The sequence below is a fragment of the Schistocerca piceifrons genome, chromosome 8 (assembly GCF_021461385.2).
Source record: "Schistocerca piceifrons isolate TAMUIC-IGC-003096 chromosome 8, iqSchPice1.1, whole genome shotgun sequence".
In the NCBI taxonomy this organism is placed as follows: domain Eukaryota; kingdom Metazoa; phylum Arthropoda; class Insecta; order Orthoptera; family Acrididae; genus Schistocerca; species Schistocerca piceifrons.
The window spans coordinates 415488476-415512088 of NC_060145.1; the positions used below are offsets into that span (position 1 = coordinate 415488476).

The following is a 23613-nucleotide window of genomic DNA, read 5'->3' on the forward strand; positions in this document are numbered from 1 at the left end:
ACACAAATGCCATTATGAGAATGTTTAAGTACCTTAGAGGAAACATTATGAGATCCAGATGACTTTTAGGTTTGCATTTTAGTGAGGATCCTTTTACCTCACTGACAAAGACTAGGGCTATACGCACTAGATTTATTTTGCACAATCCAGGTTCTTTCAGGAGATCCGTAGCCTCATTGACTGAGTCCTTACAACCAGTTTTCTGGGAAGCTGTTAGAAGGTGCTCATTAAGGACACTTTCAACTGCATCAGTATCTTTAATCAAACCACCAATATGTCTTATTTCTATGTTAGAAACACTGTCATATTTTTCCCCAGCTCCCTTTATATAGCACTCCAGTTGGTTTTAATTTTATTGTTTGAGTTGTCTATTTCAGATTTAATATGTAATGTTTTAGAGCACTTTATAACTCTTTTCAGTATTTTACAATATGATCTGTAATGTTCTTTTCAGCCGGCTCATCAGAACCTCCTTGTGATGTATATAAATCTCTTGTTGTCTTACATGAAATTTTTATCCCTTTTGTAATCCACAGTTTCATTTTGCAAGCCTGGAGATTCATTTTTACAATTATTTTGTGAAATACTGCTTCAAAAAGGAACATGAATTCATATGTGAATAGGTTGAATTTAACATTAATATTTCTTTCTTTATACATTGGGTTCCAGGCAATCTGCTGCAAGAGCTTATTGAAATGTATTAATATTGTTCTGGAACACCTAATAACTGGTTTACATTTAAAGCTGAAACATATGCTATTAACAGTAAGCAACTGCCCATCATGGCCAGTCAGACCATTGAGAATTTCACTTACAGCACTGTGACTACTGCTAAACTTATCAATAAAGATGTTTTCAATAAGACTTACACTAGCATCTGTCACTTGGGTGGAAAATTCAACTACTAGAGTTAGATTAAAAGCTAGTAACAAATATTTTACTTCTCTTCTATTGGAGTGGCCTGTAAGTAAGTTTACATTTAAGTTACCCAGAATTACTAAATACTTCACCTTTGAATATATTTTTAACGAAACTGATTCAAGCTGTTTTAAGAAGACACAAATTATCCCTGCAGGAACCCTATATATTGTCACCACTATAACAGACATATTATCTGCGAAAATCTGAGATTCACAGGCTTCAAAATGAAAATCTTCACAATGCATATTTAAGTTAAGTGATTTATGAGCTATACCCACTTTGACATATACTGCAGCACCACCTTTCTCTCTATTTGCTCGACAGTAACTATCAGCTAGGACATAACCCTCTAACTGAGGCATCAGCATGGCAGACTTTACCTGCTGCTCCATGAAACACAATAAATGGATTTAGGCTAGGGAGTAATTTTCATTTATGTTAAGAGCCAAAACCTCCACTTTTATCTCTTGGGCTCCTGATATTTTGGTTGAATATACATAATTTATCATTCATAATAGATTTTAAGCTATCATATTTGGGGGTTAAATTAATGTCTCTCAATACATAAGGATTGGTACTTGATTTACTGACAGGCTCCCTTTTATAGGCTCTGCTTGTGTGCTCATTACTTACAAATTGACCAAAGTCTTGCCATGTTTCTTGTTGCACTGATCCCATAAAAATTTGTCACTCTTCCACACCTGTCACTTTTCATTAGTGATGGAGTTTGACAGATTGTTGGTGATGAGTTGGTTATTGCTTTTGACTGGCTGGTGTTGCTTAATTCCACACCGTCGTGTTGCTTCTTGTGAATAACTCCCTGGTTTTACGCTGTTTGCTACAAAGTTCCACTACCTGGTTCTCTAACTTGTGCCTTACATTTCTGTTTAAATGGGGTCCATGTCTGGCATGTTCTTCATGCTTAATTTTGCTCATATCTAGTACATGCACATGATTTAATTTTTTATACAGCTTCTGTAGTTCAGAGCTGTAGTGCTCAATTTCTCTGTTCACACACAACCACTAGGGGAGATCATGCCATACTAGTATGTTTATTAAGGTGAAATTTGTGTTGTACAGTTTAGGTAATAACTTCCTGTAAGTTCCGAGTGCTGTCATGCTCTCATTTTTGTAGATGTTATTTGTGCTGCCTATAATTACAATGTGATCATCTTTTTTCAAATTATTTTTTTCAATAACTAGGTTTTTGACATTTGTTAACCCAAGACCTACTATCAGTAGTATTTGTCATATTTATATTTTAAAGCTTGAAACTCTTCTAACAGCATGTGAGCCAGGAACCAAGAGACAGTCATCACAGTGGAAATAGCTGATGTCCTCAAAGCCAAAAAATGAATGGCAGATTTGCTGCAATGTCACCATCATATTGACCATCTTCTTTAACTTCAGGGACAGTGCAATCACAAGGCCAAACCATAACATTCATGATGTTGTGTAATGCAAACGACAATATCTGTGGGTAGAAAAATTTGGTAGCTCCATCATCATAATGCACACACCCATTCTGGACATCTTATTTAGACTTTCCTCAACAAACACAACGTTCTTGCAGTTAGTCAGGCTCCCTAGTCCGCTGAAATGCCTCTGGGTGACTTTTGGCTCTTTGCAAAGCTGAAAATTTCCCTGAGAGGAACACTGTTAGAGTCAAGAGAAGACATCATACAAAACATGACTACCTGGCCAATCAAACTCCAAAAAATAAGTTTCAGGAGTGTTTCCAGCAATGGCAGACATGCTGGGAGAAATGTGTGCATTACTACAGTGACCAGTTTCAAGAGGATTAGGGTTCTGTATCTCCAAATCAATAAATATATTTCTGCCAACCAACGGTTGATGCTTTTTGAACAGACGTTATGATAGATATGTTCTTACATTTACTCCTTCCATTACTTATATTCCACCACAGACTTTCCATTAGAATACTCATATTTGTATCAGGGAATCTGAATACCTCTGAGCCATCTTGAAACTTCCAAAACAGTGTATTTATACTGTAATGATAATGGGGAAACCTTAATGATAAATTTTGGATATCATTTATCCTTCACTAAATGAGATACAAAAAAAGTTTTGCAAATGTGCAAGATTATCCAATATAAAGAAATTTATTTGTCCTCATATTAGAAAGACAAGTGGGCTTCAAACAGCTGAGTGCTGCAAGTAAAAACTTATGGATGAGATTGCAGACAAAAAATAAAATGTATGGAAGGGTTTCTTCAATACTAACCATGAGCTGTGTTGCCCGCTACAAGCATGTATTTTTTATCAGATTTTGTTGCTAGAATATTGAAAATATCATCAATTTTATCAACTCTAAACCATTCTGAAGACTGTGTTTCCAAATGTAGTGGCGAGAGCACATTCTGTTGACTGCATGTGTCACTATCATTGGCACATTTTTCATTACATGGTTTCCCATTTTTTGCACAAATCTTTTGAGTTATATCCTGAAACAAATACAGTGTTTATCATGGAATATTTTAACTACTGCTGATTTAGTACTTAGCCTAATAATATTGCTATATTCTACAGTGTATTTTAAAACATTTGAAATAAAAATTACTAGTATAATTATATCAAAATTTCATTAGACAATAAAATATCATTTTCTCTGCAGGAGGGGCTTTACTAAAATGAATCTGACAGTAACTGATATGCTATCACTGGGGAAGTACTTTTCCTAACAAAAAAGTGAAGAACTGGAAGGGGGAGGATTGAGAGAGAATGTAACATTATTTAGGTGATTATAAAAACAAATCAATTTCACAAAGAACTTTGCAGTATGAGACTTGTTGACATGATGTTGCATCACCTCTGGCCTGGACAAATGCACTGCTTCAGTTGGGATGGCTGTCATAAAGCTGTTGTATCCTCTCTTAAGCCAAGCTTAGCCAAGCTTAGCCACATCTGTTGTAACTGGTCCTCAATATTCTTGATATAGGCACTGGGACAGGGCTGACATCCAGATTGTTTCCATACATGTTCCATTCGGGACAGTCTGTGGATCTTGTTGGGCGTTGGAGTACCTCAATATACACACAGACAATTTTCAGAGACATGTGCCATGTGTGGATCAACAACATCCTGTAAAACATGGCACCACAATACTGTCACATGAAAGGTAACCATGAGGACACAGTATGTTTGTGACATACCGTTATGCCATGAGTTCCCTTATCACAGCCAGCCATGACAAGAAGTCATACCTGATGATTCCCCACTCCATGATACTAGGAGTAACACCACTGTCTCCAGAACATTGGGACCTCTCCCCATGTAACCACCATATCATTAACTATGGTCTTCTGTGGTAGTGCAGAACTGCAGTTTATTGTTAACCTCATACAATGTCATTCATTGGCAGAACATGATTCCTAGTTTCAGGAACATTCCAAATGCACCCATTTGTGTTGTGGCACTAATGGCAGCCTAGCATGGGACAGTAATTTCCCAGTCCACCTGCTGCTAGCCTCTGACCAATGATTGTGGATGACACAGAAAGCTCTTGTCCTGTAGGTGTAGCCATGTTTTCACTGAATGACTCACACCCTCATCATCTTCAAAGTGCATTCCCCATAGAGAATCTTTAAGCGGACTAAAGAGATGGTTGGTACAAATAATTCAGCATGTCTGGAGCAGTGGCTGTGAGAGGATGTCCCGAGCATGGCTGATCGTGGAGCTCTGTTTCTGCATTTCCTGAGGCTATAACTTTCTTTCCTTGTTGCCCAACTGTACTCCTATCAACTGCAAAATCACAATACATTGCACACAAATGTTTATGGATGTTCACCAGTGTTTCTTTTCCTGCACAAAAGAGTTCAATAACAGCACACTGCTGGTAATGTGAGTCACATGTAGATACAATTTTGTCACTGTACTATGGCTCTGCCATCTGCTAGGATGGTTCGAAACTTCGCTGACACACACAAAAAACATCAAATGTGAACCACCAACAAGGATGTTTATCTATGTATATTAATGGCTTCTTAAAACAATGTGGGCATTACTTATTGAATGACTCTCATATTAATACTGATTGCTTTTGAAGAAAATTATGTGATACCTTGTATAAGAAGGAGAAATGTGTCAAACTTCAACAATGCTATAATTATTATCTATCAAGTCTTCAGTTTATCATTCCACAATATTGCTGATCATTCAGGTTGGCACCCCATGACTGTCATGTGAGCACATACTCAATGGATTTGGAATGGACATACTCAACATCATGTAGGATCTTAGTGATCTGTGAGACCACATATACTATTCACTTGATCTTGCTCAATCATACAGTCATGCCAAACACCTTGAGCCAGGAAACAGGCTTTTTTACAGCAAGACTGACAGTTCAATGATTTCCAGAACATCTCAGATTGTAAGCACGATGGCCACTATTGCGGCTTCCATCAACATGGCAGCAGAGAGAGACATGCTGACAGTGGTGCGACCAGTGACAATACTAGACACAGGAGTGGCAACGTGCCATCTTTTCTGATGGGTTCTAGCTCTATGTAGGTATGGAGACTCCAAGGGGACTGAACATTGCCCGATTGAATTCATTATCTCCTTCAAGTGCAGCTTCTGGTGTGATGGTATTAGGTGATTTGGATACACAGCACAATCACCCTTGGACCACATGGCTGGTAATTTCAACAGCAGCCATTATATTTCTGATGTTTCAAGGCTGGTGACTGTGCCCTGTCTTCAAGGTTCCTGTTATATTATAATTCAATACGATAATGCAAGGCTGCATGTTGTCCATGGTGTTGTAACCTAACTCAATACAGAAGGTATTCAACTGTTGCTGTGACCTGCACATCCTTCATTATCTCTCACACACTGAAAACATTTGGTCATGGTTTGTTGAGAGAATGGCACACCATCACTCAGCAGCCACTACACTTGATTTATTCTGGCACACAGCAAAACAACATAGAACATTGAACTGGTATCTGCCATCCAAGTTCAGGTCAGCTCAGTTCCCAAGAAAGTTAGCACCATTGTTCCTGCTGGAGGTAACAGCTTTGTGTGGTATATTTTGCACCCTGCACATCATGTAAAAATGTAATCATATGTATATACTCTGCTGTAGTGTTTATGCACAATAAGTAACATTTCCTTATTTGCTATCCTTTCTGGTGTTGCAATATTAATGGCCTACAGTTTACATTTTGTTGCTCACACACTGGCTGAAATGACATTTGTAAAATCTGCTGGCATTCTGAAATTCATATGGAATAAACAGATTTATAAGGTGGCCTATAACCTCTGTTCAACAAACTTTCCACTTAAAAGCAGTTGTCATCATCTTTTGGTCAGATAAAATTGTTATTGTGTTTTACTTTATTTAATTCACTGATTATTTATAAATAGGTTTATCTTTCTGGAAAACTTATCTATTATCATTCATGTATTTATTTAAGTTAGAAATCATATGCAAGAGAACTTACAGCAAGCTCTGTTGTTAATCTTCATTATGTCACTTATATCTCAAATGAGATTACAACCGAAATGTATGTAGACTGAATTTATAATCCTGAAATGAATTCATTATTAAAGGGTTGTTGCCATAAAATTCCATTCCTTCAAAACTTTCTTCAAATTCTCTAAAGTTTTTGATACTTTTGAAGGCCATGGGAGATGCTGGAACAAAATCTGTGAAATGCTTGTATGATCTTTGCAGTCTCTGTTCACTTTTTGAAAACTACTTTTTTAATACGTCTTATACTTTCCTTTTTTAATACCATTTTTTTATTTAATTTTATTTTTAAAGTTCAGGCTGACAATGAATTTTCATTAATGATCATTTAATTGTGTCTAATAATAATAGTATCTCATTCCGTAGCTCATGACCCTAGCTTCTAATTTTACTGTAACTTGTAGGTATTTCATTCTGTTGGCTAAACTGTTAGCCCCAGCTAATTCCTGGTTGCTTTAACAGTTTCTCTGCATACATCTGAGTAACCTGTGCATAGTGAATATGCTACTGAAAATTTCATGACTGTTACATGTACAAGGGTTTTTTCCCAAGGTGAGTACCTAGAGAACATACATTGTACACCAAATGTTGAAAAATGAATTTAATCATTTTTACTGGATGTAACACATCACAAAATATATCATTAAATATTTGACAACAGGTTGGATAAATTGCAATATATTTATTAAATACAGCTGAAGTACTGTGACTAAGGTACTATGAATGGTATAAAAACATTTCTAGTTTTAGTACGTTATTGCAGACCTTCTTAAATAATTTTTTAATGTGCCCCGTGTGGTTAGCCAACTTATTTCACAGAATTATCCAAATTGAATTCTTGTGGAATATACTCCTTCACAGATTAATTAGTACATCCCCATTTCATCACGTAATGTAACTGCACGGACTTTTTCAGAGTAATAATAGTTCTTTCTCAGTATGAGATTTTATGATTTTTTTATATTATATAAGTGTGAAGGACAATATGGTTTTCATAATTTTCTGCTGCTTGCATAATCATAACTCTAACAGATGTAATAGTGCAGCTTGGTAATGAATGTGCATCAGCAGAGTATACAGCATGAGAGTAAGAGAACTTACATCACTACATGGAATCCACCCATTTCAAAGGTGTCTTAAACTGACATTAAATCTTTCTACAGAAATTTGTGTAATGTATTATAATGACACTTTATAAAGCCTAAGAATATTTGCAAAAGATATGTTGATACCTGGAACCTGGAAATAATAATATTTTTGTTAAGGAAAGCACTAGGTATGACAATGTACTTAAAATAACAGGTTAGCTATGAGCTAGAGAAATATGTTAATATACCTCAATATCTGGATATTTGCCTTTAAGTTCTGTTGAAGCATCAGAGGAAAGAGACTTAAATGCATCAAGTATTGGGCGATACCCAGTGCAGCGGCAAATATTTCCACCAAAAGAATTTTCAACATCTGCCATTGAAATGTCTTTTCCCCTCTGCAACAGACTGTTCAGGTAACACTATGAAAATACATGAGGATAAATTTGTTAGTTCTCTGCATGTTCCATGGATCATAATCAAGGCATCTCCCTATGATATGGAACAAGACAGTTATACAATTATAGTACGCCAACATCTTCTCAGAGGAAAATATGGCAACATTCTGACCATTTCTTTTTAAAATACATGCTTGCAGACATGCATATAGCATTTTATATGTAGCTCTGTTATTAAATTCCATGTCTCTCATTCTCTCAAAAAACACACACACATACACAAACATCATACTACTACTACACATTCAGAAATCCTTTTACGGAGCAGACAGAGTTGTCAACCAGAGATGACTTCAGTTTGTGCTTAGGGTTAATTATACTATTCATTAAAATCTCACATCACTCAGCAGGTGGTCAGAGTTTTGTTACAGTTGAATCCCACTTCCTTCTGTGTTACACACAGCTGAGTCTTGGATAGTGTAAATCATGTCTCCTTCTAGTATTATATTTATGAATATTACTGTTGTTTTGAAAGTGTGATTGAGTGTTGATAGCAAACTTCATAAGAGTATTGTACTGTAAAATAATGTGCATGTAATGGCTGAGGAAAATTAAGGCATTGCCCTCAGTTGCTGCAAATATCCAGACAAGTCAACTGAGCAAGTTACTCAGTAGGATGTGCTATTTGGCAGGAACTGTGACTCTGGCAATGTGGCAGTTACTTCCACTGTCACTAAGCTTAGTGGCCACAGTAAGAGAAGTACTGACTCAGCATAAGGACAGAGTTTCTGTGATGTGGATAGTCTGTTTACCTCATGTTCAAGCTGAGATTCTGTTATGACATGAGTGAAAGAAACCATTGCTGTAGCAAACAAGCATGAGCCAGGATCTTATAAGTATTTTTCATTTTCAGGTGATTTCAGTCTTCTGGCATCTAACTACAATGTGGGATCTATGATGACCTGCAGTCTTTGTGTCTACTGCTTGATGAGTTCCTTGGATCCGCATGTCTTCTCCTGTGGATTTAGGCACTGCTAGTCATAGCCCTGTGGACATGCAGTTTCAAACACTGGGAACTTGGCACTCTGCAGCTGCTCATCCAGTCCCACTTGTGCAGTGCTGTCTGCACTGATTGTGTGGGCAGACTCCACCACTGGACACTGTTCCTTCTGCATGCAATCTTCATCATGTTCATAACCACCCTGTTCATCTACTCCCCAGAATGGTAGTGACCACTGGGCCATGTGGGTGACACAGTGAATCGGTTTGAGGGGTCAGTGGCCTTGCAGTGTCGTTGGTGCTGGTGCTGCTACTTCCTCCACTGCCACCAGCCTGCAGGTGCAAGCCATGTGATGAGCAGCACTTACCTCAGCAGCCACGCATTAACAATGCCCTGAGAACTAGCTGTCTGGAGTGACATCACACACACTGCTGTATTCGGAATAACGAATATATGGTTTGTCAACACTATTTCAGTTGTTCGTTGACATCCTGACCTTGATGAGCTCATCACTAACATAATGGCTGGTGAACCCATCCATTACAAGAAAGTAAGTGTAGTGTAATGCTGTTGTCAGTATGCTTAACTGTTTAAAGAGCTGTTTATAAGAGTTCTAAACTGTACATCAGTTATTGTCATTACTACATTCTTCTGTGCTACAAACACATTTTTCCTCTGAGACAAATTGCCTTAGAGTACAATGCCATTAGACATTAATGAATTAAAATGGAAAAATCAATTTTTTGACATTTTTGTCATCAAAGACAGATATTATATATGAGGCAAAAGTTTCGGATCATAGAAAAGGTATATGATGACATACAAGATATCAGTGTCAAAGTCACAAACATGTTCTTATCAATATAAACACATAAGAATTTAGAGTGTGATTATTGATAAAATTCACACCACCAAGAAATAATTAATGTAGAGTAATGAAATTTCGGGAATACATTTGTCTAGATGACATATGTAAGGTATTAACAGTGCAAGATAAGCCATTGCAAATATGAAATACTGGTACATTAACAACCAATGTAACCACCAGAATGTTGAATGCAAGCATGAAAATGTGCATGGATTGTGTTGTACAGGTACTTGATGTCAGTTTGTAAGATGGAGTTCCATGCCTGTTACACTTGGTCATTCAATACAGGGGCAGTAAATGCTGTTTGTGGATGATACTGTATTTGTCTTTCAATGATGTCACATATGTGCTTGACTGGTGACAGATGTGGTGATCAAGCACACCAAGGCAGCATGTTGACACTCTTTAGATCATGTTGGGTTACAACAGCTGCACTTGGGTGAGTGTTTGTGTGTTTAAAACATTACCCTGCTTGAAAACACCTGCTGCTCAAATTGCTGCTGCAGATGTGTTATGATGCACCAGAGTCATGATGGTCTTCCCTCTCAGCAGTGCCACATGGCCAGTCTCCTTATGACCATACATTCTTGTGACCACTGCTGCCAGCAATCATGTACAGTGGCTACATTCCTGTCAAGTCTTTCTGAAGTACCACAGAAGCAACATCCCCCTTCTCATAGCCCTGTTACATGAATTCATTCAAACTCACTTAGGTGTTAATGATGGTGTCTTTGTTGCCTTAAAGACATTCTTGACTAACATCAGCTCATTACTCCAGTGTCCGCCACAATAGCTGACAGATCAGCATAATGTATTGCCATCCTACAGGCCCAGGTTCGATTCCCGGCTTGGTCGGGGATTTTCTCCACTCAGGGACTGGGTGCTGTGCTGTCTTCATCATCATTTCATGTCCATCTGGCATGCAAATCACCCAATGTGACGTTGAATGTAATAAGAACTGCACCAAGATGACCGACCTGCCCTGCAAGGGGCCTTCCAGCCAATGACACCAACCACTCAGTTCCATTTTACCACCTCCAGTCTCAAAGGTAACTAACATGCACAACTGTTACAGTATATATTTAATGCAAAGCATCCTTAGAGTGGCACTACTTGTGCTGCTCTTTTGTGACTAGCACAAAGTCATTGTGTCATTGTGGTGTCAAGTGGTACTCAATGACCACAATACACAAAAGGAGGTTGACCTCCACTGATTCTCAAAAACCTAACTCAGGTACAGGAAGTTGTACAGCATTCCAGTATTGCCAAATAACATCAAAGGCCCACATAGTAACAGTGCATTATTTAAAATTAAAATACAGATGTAATTACTTGGTAGAACTTGATATTTATTACATGGATTTTTTAACACAGACATATAAACTTTTTATGCATATATTTAAATGTGTTTTTGCCATGTACTTCACAGTATGTGCTAAACCCTGCAGTCTTGTTGTCTTCTTTTCACTATTCTTCTGTTTTGTTCTAGTTTTATGTTTTCAATTCCCCTGCAACTGTTTTTGTAAATTAACTATACTATGTAATCTACATTCATATATTCCATAAGTTGTTCCACTCCTAGTGTTTCATTTGCATAAAAATTTATGGAATGTGTATATAAATAAAAAAATAAAGTACTGAACTAATTATGAATGACCTATTTGAAAGCAGCAATTCACAAACAATGGGTTTCAGTTGTTCTAAGGAGAAACTACTAGTATTAATACATTTGAACTGGATTTAATTTTTGCATGCATGGCAACTCCTCCTTTCCTCTTATTTTCCCTACTGAAATGGGTTGTCAATTTATAGTTCTCTATATTTAACTTATGGAGTCCTGTATTTCTATGGTAATCAGAAAGACATAATACACCAGCTTCTTTTTCACATTCTACATCAAGTAAACAAATAGGGAGTTAGTTAAATTTGTTATTTAGTCTTCTGAAATTATGATGCATAACAGTAAGGTTTTCATAGTTCCTTTTGTGAATTCTGTAGAGTACACTCAGAACCACTCCAAAGTTTACTAGGTGTTCTGCTGGAAAAATAGGTAGTGTCTGTGAAACATTAACATAACTGAGTCCTGTAATTTGTAATCACAAGTGGACAAAACACTAATTCAGTCATTGGAATAATGGTTTTTACTCATCTTACTACAGGAGCAACAAGTTATTGATGGAAATCCACAACAAAAATCACAAAATAAGTGTGCAGAAGATGGTAGATATTACTAGTGACACAATTCAACAACTGCACTAACCTCCTCACAAAAACTTTCAACATAAAAAATTCTGCATTTGCTGCATGCCACAGTTCTCAAGTTTTGACCAAAAAATGATGTAGCAGAATATTTCAACTTCTTGTATTGATTTATATGATGAAAGAGATCTAAACTGTAGAAGACAGTCTTGAGTCCATGTGAATATCAAAATGATGTATATATGCCTCTGAAACTTCAACAAAGAAGGTACAGACCCTTTCTCAGATGGATTTTCCATGAGCAAATAGTTGACACATAATTCTGACTGTGCATCATTCAGGGAACATTTCAATATACAGCTTCAAAAATAAATGAAAAGACTGACAAAGAAGAAGTTAGTGTTTCAGCCAGATAGTACACAAGTTAGAGAAATGGCAAGAATACATCTGTTGTCATTGGAACTGTTTCCTTATTTGCCTTACTTAGCAGTAACAATTTTCATTACTGGTATTTACCTTACTTAGCAGTAACAATTTGCATAAAATGAGGAAACACATACCCCCATATTGGAATGCTTACAGCATTTAACTCTCTTTCTTTCATGGGATGAAAAATTTGTATGTAGCTGAATCAAGATGATAGTCATTTAAGAAGATTTTTATCAGAAAGACATTGTCCTTAATCTCTCATTGCTTTTTAGTTTGCCATATACTTTTTTCATACAAAATATTCCACTGAGTGCAAGGTGACTGAAGATGGAGCACATTCGCAAACTGGTCAAAAAAATGGGAAAGGACATACACCGCATGGCTTTCAAATGAGCCACCCTGGATTAGCCTTGTGTGATTTTGGAAACCATAGAAAAAAGGGTATATCAGGATGGCTAGGTAAGAATGTCAACCCTGTTACTGTTGAATATGAGTCTATTCTTTGGCTTAATTCATTTCTGGAGTTACTACAGCGAGGAATAGCTGCAGACTAACAGGTTTCATTATGTGGTGGCAATGAAGGGACAGTGATCATCTGAAATTAATTGGAAACACAATATCAAAGCCATCAGGGCCTACTAAGATTATGTAAAATTATGCTGATAAATATGTATTTCTTGGTGAAAATGCAATTTTAATATCTCTGTAGTTTTAACATTACAGTAAGCTGCTTCTGGGGAATCTCAGTGCCAAGAATTCGTTATTGCAATAATTTTTACAGTGTTTCCATTTAGTTTGTCTTGGCAGTGACATAAACTGAGTAACTAGAGACATCACTCATAGTGCTCCAGAAATATTCAGCAAAGCGTGAGCAGGGCAATTGTATAATTCAGCACATGATAGCAGCTCATCTAAATACACACAGTTCATGTAGCCAGATTAGACATCCTTAAGATGACAAATAGGAACTGTGGCTGCAGCAGCCAAAGAGTTAATAAAATTATCACCAAATAAAAAAAAATTTACCTTACCTCCCACACACTTTATCCTACCTCAACAATATCTATGGAAAAGTAAATAATATATCTCTTTTCCAACAAACAGCTCAGTTCATACATACAATACCAGGAACAAAAATGATCTGCACAAAGACTTAAAAGCACTTACTTTAGTTCAAAAAGGCGTCCACTACTCAGGAACATTCATCTTCAATAATTTTCCAGCAAACATAAAAAATTTAATTACAAATAAAGGTCAATTTAAAAGGAGCCTGAAAGACTTACTAGTGGCCAACTTCTTCTACTCCATAGATGAATTTTTTAATAGAAACAAATGATGTATTGTATATATTCATACAATTAGTATTGTTATTTCAGCTATATATATATATTAAAAAAAAAGTGGACATGTTCCACATCCACGAGGATCTCCTCAGCATGGATCTTGTTGTTGTTGTGGTCTTCAGTCCTGAGACTGGTTTGATGCAGCTCTTCATGCTACTCTATCCTGTGCAAGCTTTTTCATCTCCCAGTACCTACTGCAACCTACATCCTTCTGAATTTGCTTAGTGTATTCATCTCTTGGTCTCCCTCTACGATTTTTACCCTCCACGCTGCCCTCCAATACTAAATTGGTGATCCCTCCATGCCTCAGAACATGTCCTACCAACCGATTCCTTCTTCTGGTCGAGTTGTGCCACAAACTTCTCTTCTCCCCAATCCTATTCAATACTTCCTCATTAGTTATGTGATCTACCCATCTAATCTTCAGCATTCTTCTGTAGCACCACATTTCGAAAGCTTCTATTCTCTTCTTGTCTAAACTATTTATCGTCCATGTTTCACTTCCATACATGGCTACACTCCATACAAATACTTTCAGAAATGACTTCCTGACACTTAAATCTATACTCGATGTTAACAAATTTCTCTTCTTCAGAAACACTTTCCTTGCCATTGCCAGTCTACATTTTATACCCTCTCTACATTGACCATCATCAGTTATTTTGCTTCCCAAATAGCAAAACTCCTTTACTACTTTAAGTGTCTCATTTCCTAATCTAATGATGGATCTATGGAACGAAAAACTAATCTAATCTAATCTCTAATCTAATGGTATCATCTGAAGATCATGATCCCATACCAAAGTTGGCAATGTGCATTGATACCACAGACATCAACAATGACTCACTGAAATCTGCAATGAAGGATGGGAGGTGTTCCTCTCAGCACCACACTGCTATCACATGGAGGTTCATATAGGGCCAAGAATGGACTCACGCTGTCCCAGTCTGTGACCTCTGAAGAAGCAGTCAAAGCCACCAAGTTATGCACCAGTGCTATTCAAGTCTCTATTAGAACTCTGCTACTGCAAAAGCTGAACTTTTACTTCAGGAGAAGAGTTTGTAATTGTGTGCATCAAGTGATTCTTGCTCTTCAAAGACAGTTGTAAATGTTTGACTCAGTTCCCTGGCAATGGATAGTATACAGTTAAGTGAATCTTTTTTATCATTCTTGTAATAAAGTGAAGCAATGTTTCATATGTTGTAGTTCCAATCAGCCATCTCCCAGAGTGATCAAACAAACCACAGTTATTCCCAGACAACTGTAGTTTTGTCAGGTCATATCATAAAATATTTCAGAATTTCTAGCTGGAAACTGTGTAGCTCATTTGTCAATGGTAAACTGCCAGACTGTGGTTTGAAAGGTCTCAGGATTGATCTCATTCTTGGACTTTTACCTGTCACTTTTCATTTCTTCATTCTATGGTAATGTTTTCTAGGGTGAAAATGCCAAGTTAAGCTGTGTTTTGGAAACTTCAGTAGATCCCCAATAGCTGGCTGGGTAAGGCAGTTTAAGAGCAAAAGGAAGGAAACGCCATCCCACCTCCAATAAGACCACATTTAGTTTAGAGTAGATTACATTAATTCAGTTTTCGTTCCACAGATCCAAAAATGAGATCATTCTCATGGGTATGGAAGACATCAGAAAGTATAACACAAAAAAAAAAAAAAAAAAAAAAAAAAAAAAAAAAAAAAAAAAAAAAAAAAAAAAGACCAACAGAACATTTGAATGTAATACTCGCTGCCCAGATCATTTGTCAGGAGATTATCAAAATATGTGAATGCATTACAATAAACTCGAATTGCTAATATTCACAGAATTAATGCACTGTCAGAATGAAACATACTTATGCACTTTTAATAAATTTATCATACACAAGCTACCTAACCTTGACTTGTGACAAAGTGTTTTCAAAACTGAAATTTAACAGACATTTTTATTTAAGGTGGTCTGTCAGTCTCTATGAATCTATTCATCTATATAGTAGAAAGAGCTGTTTACCAAAAAATCTTTCAAACTCAGTTTAAACTTTGCTTTATCTGAAACCAAGTTTTTGGTGGATGCTGGAAAATTACTGAAAATGTGGGTTCATGAATTCTGGGCCCCTTTTGGACCAAGGTAAGTGATTTCATGTCTTTATGTTGATTGTTCTTATTCCTAGTATTGATAATATGTATTGAGCTATTGGTTGGAAACAGACATATTGTTTGCAATAAATTTCATTTAGGAATAAATACACTGGGAAGCAGTGGTTAGAACACTCAGTTTTTTGAACAGGTTTCTACATGATGTTCTTGAATTTACACCACAAATGAGTCTTATTACATGTTTTTGCACTCTAAAAACTATTGCTCATTTTGACGAGTTAACCCAGAATATGGTCTTCTATGACATAACAGAATGTCAGTAAGCAAAGTATGTACTTTCTTTACATTTATATCTCCTACATCTGACAAGAGGTCCTAATGCACAAAGATCAGTGTATTACAATCAAGACAACAGAGAATATGTGAAAATCAGTCATGGAATAGTTTCCATCCATCTTACATGGCATTTTCAACATGGCAATAATGTCACCACCATCTGATTTCTGGGAATGCTCACACTCATTCAAAAAGTATGCTGAACCAAGGCAGTAGTAGAAATGAGGACAATGTCAGGCTCATTTGGATGACTCCTTTAATAGCCTGAAAAGATGAATACCCTAGTATCATCTGACAGTATGATGCTCAGTTTTTCTTTGGAACTGTCCTAGTGTGGGACTAACAGATTATCCTAAAGGCCAAACTGGTAGAGTACCAAAATCTCATGATGATGTTATGGCAGGCTGTCAAGGTGAAGCAGTGTCAAAAGCTGTCTAGAGGTGTGCTTCTTCTTTATCTCAATGCTCCAGCTCATTACCACAAGACACATTGAGAGAGGCTGTTTCTTTCAGAAATGAAATTTTGTCTTGTCATCTGTATTCTCCTGACATGACAGCAAGTGACATCTTCTTCTTTCCTCAGATTAGAAAAGCATTGGTTGGCTGACATTTCCATAATGACAACAAAGTAAGTGCTGAGGTGGAAAGTTTCCTGAACAGCAAACCAATATCTCCACGTTATCAGTCACTGGTAAAGGCAGTCACAATGAAGGGTGAATATGTAGAGAAGGACTAACACCAACAACAAGTTTTATGGTTGGAGCTTGATTTTTATCACTACTCCTCAGATTTGATTATAAAAGGAGTCCATGCATATTATTTGATTAGTTCAGTGTTTATAGAAAAGTTAAAATGGTCAGGGAGATTGGGATCAGTATTAATGTCTCAGCAAGCATCATACCCCCCCCCCCCCTCCATTGTCACAGTACAGGGCAATCAAACATTTCACATGTAATGAATTTTAATCAGTTCGCCCATCCTTACCCTTCTTTTCTTTTTATGAGAGCATTTGTGTGTACTGCAAGTGTAGCATGCAGGTTGGGCTATGGTCTACAAATCAGTTTTGCAAATGCATATTATCGTTACTCATTGGTGAAAACGTGGGTGGAATGCAGCTTCGACATTAACGACTGCAGCCATTTTATGTAATCAGTCTTGAGGGAAATGTTAGTAGAAATCTACAATGTTTCTCTTGTTACTGAATTTGTCATTATATTCCCTGTCAAACTACAGATCAGTTATTTCAAGCAGCAGATCAAAGTGAATGGCATCAAGGTAAATATGGAGAGGAAAACAAATGAAAATCACTCTGTAGTGCTGTCAAAACTGGAAATCTTCCTTAAGATTACACAAGAAAGGTGGATATAATTCAGAAGCTGTTAATACCAGAGTCCTTCAATGAAGACAATTTGGAAAATTAATTGCATATTCTTTGTCAAACTGATTCTTGACACAGAGGAAATTTCATTTTGAATACTTGTACAGGATTTATGAAATGTGCTTTCAACAAATCTTTACCCTGAAGTGAAATGTTAAGTCATTTGGATGGCTGGTTGAGTTGGTAGGGAATGCAAGGCTGCTTTTCCATGAGACCAATTAAGATCAAGTGCACAAGCATTACTAATTTCCACAATTATCTCATTCAAATGACAAAAACAGGTCAATTTAACAATAAGCCCCTACTACCCTACTACACCATTGCATCTTATTGTAATAGGGCAGGGTCCAATCAATATCTTCAAGAAAAGTTTCTAATTATTGCTATTAAAGTCCATGATCTGGTATATTATTAACTGTATGCATTGCACTAGTTTTTTTTCAGAGTGTCATCATGTGCATATACTTTCTCCTGGTGACTCATGTACACAACACCTTTGATTTCACTGGGTGCTGGTAGGGTTTTTCTTCTTCTGATTCAGTCGCACTACAAGTCCTGATTTATTTACATCTCCAGCATCTTGAATGCTGCTAAGAATATTCTTCATTGCTATTGACAAGTCCAGTACCAGTAGCTTCTCCACCTCAATTTCACTGTTTATGCATTTGATGAAAATGTCTAACTGTGTCATGACAAACTCTGTATAAAGTTTTACAAGCTGACTGTGAATGTGAAGACATTGGTGGTGTTACACAATGCTGCCTGGCCATTCCCACTTAGGCAGCTCCACTGACCCTTTCCAATTTCACAGCTGTTGCATCTGCTGTGATTGCTTGACCACAGATTGTGTGCACAGTTCCCCTTACTCCCCACCATGCTGCAACTTCTCTGTTCACTAGCAGGAGGCTGACCAGGCACAAGTGCCCACACTGTAAATCAGCAAGTTGTGAAGCACTGGTCTGATTTGAAATCAGAAAAAAGGTTTAAAATTTTAAGTCATGGATTTCCTCCTGATGATTTTTTTGTATGTTACCCAAATATGACACTTCTAAGAATAACAGTAACAAGGTCACAAACGTTCTTAATAAAGAAAGGAAAGTATTCAACAACAAGAAGGAAATAAATGTCAAGAACATTAACTGTCAAACATCTTCATACAGAAGTTTAATGGTTGTAAAAAAGGAGCTACTGGGAATCTCACTTTCAGTTTCACAAGCAGTGATTTTCCATTAGTTGCACACTGATAAAACAATCTGTGTTTTACCTCTCTGTTTATCTGTCTGTATTGGTTGTGACTTAGCTCTGAAATAATTTCTATCCTTCCCTTTTTGTAACTGTCCACTATGAATGGAGAGCAAAAATCAGTGAAATACTATACTCATAGTGAGTTTTCCTTACACCATTCTATGTGAACAAAGGGAAGAAGAAATATGCAAATAGAAAACCTTGTCTCTGATGTTGAAGTATATCAAAAATAAGGTTTTAGAAAACTTTGAAGAAAATTAAACATACCTGTACATGTTCATAACCATTCCAGGAGAACAGTACCCACACTGTGTACCATTGAAAGCAGCAAGTGTCTTTTGCACTGAATTATACCCCATTTTTTTGTTGCCAATTCCTTCAACTGTTGTTATCCTACAGTTGTGGCATGAAAATACTGGCATCAAACACTGTAAGATAACCATAAAATCATGTATTTTGGTGATCCGAATGTAATAGTGAATTGTTCACCAGAACATTTTTGACAGATCTAAGAGGTGATGAAGGAGACCAAAACAAACAATTATTGCCATTAAAATATGTTCATGTACACATGCTAATAGGTATTGCCAATAATGATAAATCATTAGTCATTACAACAAGCATCACCATCAAGAGCTTTTGGCTCAGTGAGGATATTACAGACATCGTTTTGAAGCAACAAATCAAAATGTATGAGCTGTTTGATATATGGTGTGACTGCTCATTTTTCTACACACGTATACTGGACCATGACCATGACCATCCGATCTGTCAACTTTCCACTCCAATCCTAATGACTGGAAATGTAACAAAATGTCAGTGACAGTGACGTGTGGCTCAATGATGTGTGGTTTACATGCATATTGGTAATAAGTTGTTTGAACCAATACACCATATAAAAATGAAAATAACTAAATTTAATTGGATTTAACCTTTGTTTCCCTCTCTCTGTCAATTAAACATCACATCTGCTTTTACAGACGCACCTCCTGTGATAACAGTTGTTTATTTTGGTCCCCTCTATTACCTCTTTGAGTTTGGCTGTATACATTTGGAGTATCATATACAAACTATAAGACATTTTTCTGCACAACTAGTGTACGAACATAAGCATTCATTAATACTACAACTTTTTTATATAGCAAACTTACAGAATTGACTGCAAATGATTCCACTTTTTTGCTGACAGGATGTTTCTTCGTAACCATAACGATACATGTTCCACAGCCTCCTTCATGGCACATTGCTTTAGTTCCTTTGAGGTTGGCATAATTTCTTATGTAAGTGTTTAATGAGGTACCCACAGGAACTGTGTTGTCCACTGTAAAATTAAATTATGATTTTCATTTTCTAGTTTCTTGCTCAGGGAAGAGTATACAAAATCAGCCATTCATAGTACAATCTATTCTAATAATAATAATAATAATAATAATATTTTCAGTATTGCAGTAAACTGCTCCATACAACAATGGAAGGAACTGTTTCAATTACTGATAGTGAGAGGGATAAAGATATCAGCATGCCAAATAGCTGAGAAATGGAGTAGTCATAAGAACATATACAAAACTGGAAATGGTGATATCACCAAGAGCAAAGTCAATCTCCTGTAGGTATAACATTCCACTAAGAATAATGTGCTCAGCTTCAGTAGATGTTTCACAACCTGTGCCCCATTACTCCCTCCTCCAATAACAGCCACTATGAAGAAAATAAATGCAATGAATTTTAGTTTGAGGAGGAAACTGACGCTGTTGCATTAAATTTAGATGGTACCTCAGTAGACTACAGAGCAAACACAGAATTTCTAGCTCTGAATATTAATTTCCAGTTGAAATTGCGTGGTCACACAATAATAATTGCAAATAGAATGTCATCAGCATGTTACAAACTTCCTGTCATCAGAGTGTATATTATTCATATCTACAATCACATCTTGGCTACAAATTTTTTATGTCGACTGATGCACCTACCGTGATACTCCTTTCCATTGATGTGAAACACTGCCTCCTTCTGAAACCTGAAATTATTGAGAGATATTATTAACAATGTTGGTAGTTTTTGGAGAGCTCTGAATTCTAAAATATTAAATACTAACAACATTTCTTTTCAACAAGATTGTTCAGTTCAGTTGTCTATGTTCTGAATGACATTAGACTAACACACCATTGTGATGTGTTTTAAATGCACTATAAAAATGACAAGCAAATTAAAGTGGATAACTGCCAATGTAAAAATGTCAAGTGCTAAGAAAAGACAGTTACTCAGTTAACTTCAAATGGTTCAAATGGCTCTGAGCATTATGGGACTTAACTACTGAGGTCATCAGTCCCCTAGAACTTAGAACTACTTAAACCTAACTAACCTAAGGATGTCACACACATCCATGCCCAAGGCAGGATTTGAACCTGTGACCATAGCGGTCGCGCGGTTCCAGACTGTAGCGCCTAGAACCGCTCGGCCGCCCCGGCCGGCTACTCAGTTAACTGGGAAGTAATAAAAATATATATTTTATGAACTATGTAAAACAGCATAAAACCTAATTTAGAATGGTGGTAAAGGCAGAAAAAGAAATTAACACAAAAAATTTATTCTGAACCAAAAAAATTAATGAAAGGCAATGTGATCAGTCATAAGGTCTGATCTTGATGCCACAGCTGGCAGTCTACAAATCTCAAAAATTCAATTTAGGTGACAAATTCACAGTAAATCCTTCAGAAATATCATAATAATGTTGATGTAAGTGGTTACCAATGCAACGTCCATCTTTTCAGCTTCAATCAGGATAACAGTGAAGTTGTAACTAGATTTAGAGGAATTTCAGCTTTGAATATAGAAGAAGTAGTATAACATTACAAAAAATAAGTAAATAATTCAACTGGTGGAATGGAACACCCACTAGAGCAATTAAAACAGTTTCTAGTACACCATAATATCTGGAACCCCTATAATAACTTATCTGTCTGTAGTGACTCAGCAGTGATTGTGTCAGCTAACATGGGGAAATCCTTCTGGTCAGTGGTGCTGTGGTACTGCAGTATTATCTTTGGTAGTTAGTTTGTTCTGAGTTTCTATAGTATGTGTACATATTTTACTTATTTCTGCCAAGGAATAAAGCGTACTATTATGAGCTTGTAGTCTCAGCCATTTTAACTGGAGCATTCTCACCCAGGGTTTCTCTACAACTAGACCTACCTGCATTTTTTGTTTCATCTTACATGTCACAACAATCAAATGATGTCAAAACTTTAGTGCCAGAGAAGTATTAACACAAGACAGTGACTTATATAGTGTTCAGTTTAGTACTTCATATCAAAAGCAACAGCTTTTGTCTTTTGTGTAATGCAAAAAACTTTCTTGGGTGCAGTGCCAGCAGTGTTGACAGTACCAACCTGCATTCAAACAATGTGCACTGACTACTGATCTTTTGGTTGACTTTGGTAACAAATGCAACTCATTTGCTTACCAACAAGCTGTTGCTCAACATGGACAACACAGTGTAATTTTGCTTGATCTGTCACACCTACCACACTGTGTACAATTCTGCTGAAACAATTTGCACCACCATGTGGAGGCTATCCAGCTGGGACACAAACACTTCTGCAGGATTTCCTTCCAAGACACGACGGCTCAGAAGAACTCATATATTGTTGCTCTCTGACAAGCTGTGATACTAAATGCACACCAACAGTACCATTCACCTCAGTCCACAAACCAAAGCTCCACCCTTCTGCCCCAAGCAGCCAACTGTGTGGATCGCCATTGCTGATTGCATTCTCTATTGCCATGGCATTTCTGATGATAGCTTCAAGTTCGTCACATTATCAAGCAATCAAGGCAAGCATACTTACATTATTGGTGACTGTTTGGTCAACCCTGGCTATCAGCAAATATGACATGGCAAAGACAATGTTTCTTCAATGCCTCAGCAGAATGCCAGAACAGCAGTTATGCCAAGTTATTTATGATAAACATTTACGCACTGAAACACCCTCCCAACTCTGGTGATGCCTTTGAACATTAAACAACATCACACTCATGCCAGATCCTGTAGAAACTGTGGTTAGATAAGTTACCTTCTCATTTACAACTAGTAATGCTCTTGCATAAGGAGGAGATATTAGAAAGACTTCTAGCTGCATGACAACATTGACAGTGCATTAATTGAGTGGACAACAATGACTATATTCATTTCAGTCAGGTAAAATGATGCAATGGGTGGTGCAGTCAAGCAGAACCAAGTATGCACAGGTTCTGAGGGCAATGTCACTCATACCACCAGGGCAGTGACCTCCAACTGGTCCATATAAACAATTGGCTAGCTGATGACAACACTGCCCACATGGACAGAAAGATGGTGCCACACTTTTTTAGGTTTCACACACACACACATCAGTGATAAGGCAAGCAACTGCACAGTACCTTGTGGTCACCCAAATGGGAAGAATGAAATGCAGTAGGCACTCAGATCATTGCACAGCTACTGATCACCTGCCTACTTAACATAAAGCAGTACATGTGTGGGTGGTTGACTCTATATCCTGGATCATACTCACAACCAATACTTTCTTATTGATACTGGGTCTGAAGTGAGTATCACATGGTGTGAGCCACCACTGCCAGAAAAAAATTTTATCTGCCTTCCAACTACATTTGGCAAACAGTTGAAATACTGCAACATATGGAAACACATTACAAACTTTGGGCTTGGGTTTGGAAGACATGCTTCCATGGCAATTTTTCATCATTGACTTCAAGGAACCCATACAGGTGACTAACTTTCTAAAACATTTCCATCTCTCCCCTGATTTGGCACATGGAACTC

The 23613-nt window shown here is 37.0% G+C and overlaps 1 protein-coding gene across 2 annotated transcripts in view; it reads right to left on the reverse strand.

Moving 5' to 3' along the window:
- The window catches only part of LOC124711115 (indole-3-acetaldehyde oxidase-like), a 253340-nt gene that overhangs the window by 143277 nt on the left and 86450 nt on the right, over positions 1-23613 (reverse strand). The window contains exons 2-7 of one of the 2 annotated variants that reach the window (XM_047240979.1): positions 20762-20808; positions 19943-20112; positions 19059-19219; positions 7758-7917; positions 3254-3389; positions 3170-3220 (exon numbers count right to left, since the gene is read on the reverse strand). In XM_047240979.1, the coding sequence (XP_047096935.1) occupies positions 3170-3220; positions 3254-3389; positions 7758-7917; positions 19059-19219; positions 19943-20112; positions 20762-20808 (725 nt within the window). Of the gene's footprint in view, positions 1-3169; positions 3390-7757; positions 7918-19058; positions 19220-19942; positions 20113-20761; positions 20809-23613 lie in introns of both variants that reach the window. The other variant, XM_047240978.1, reaches the window with a different exon arrangement.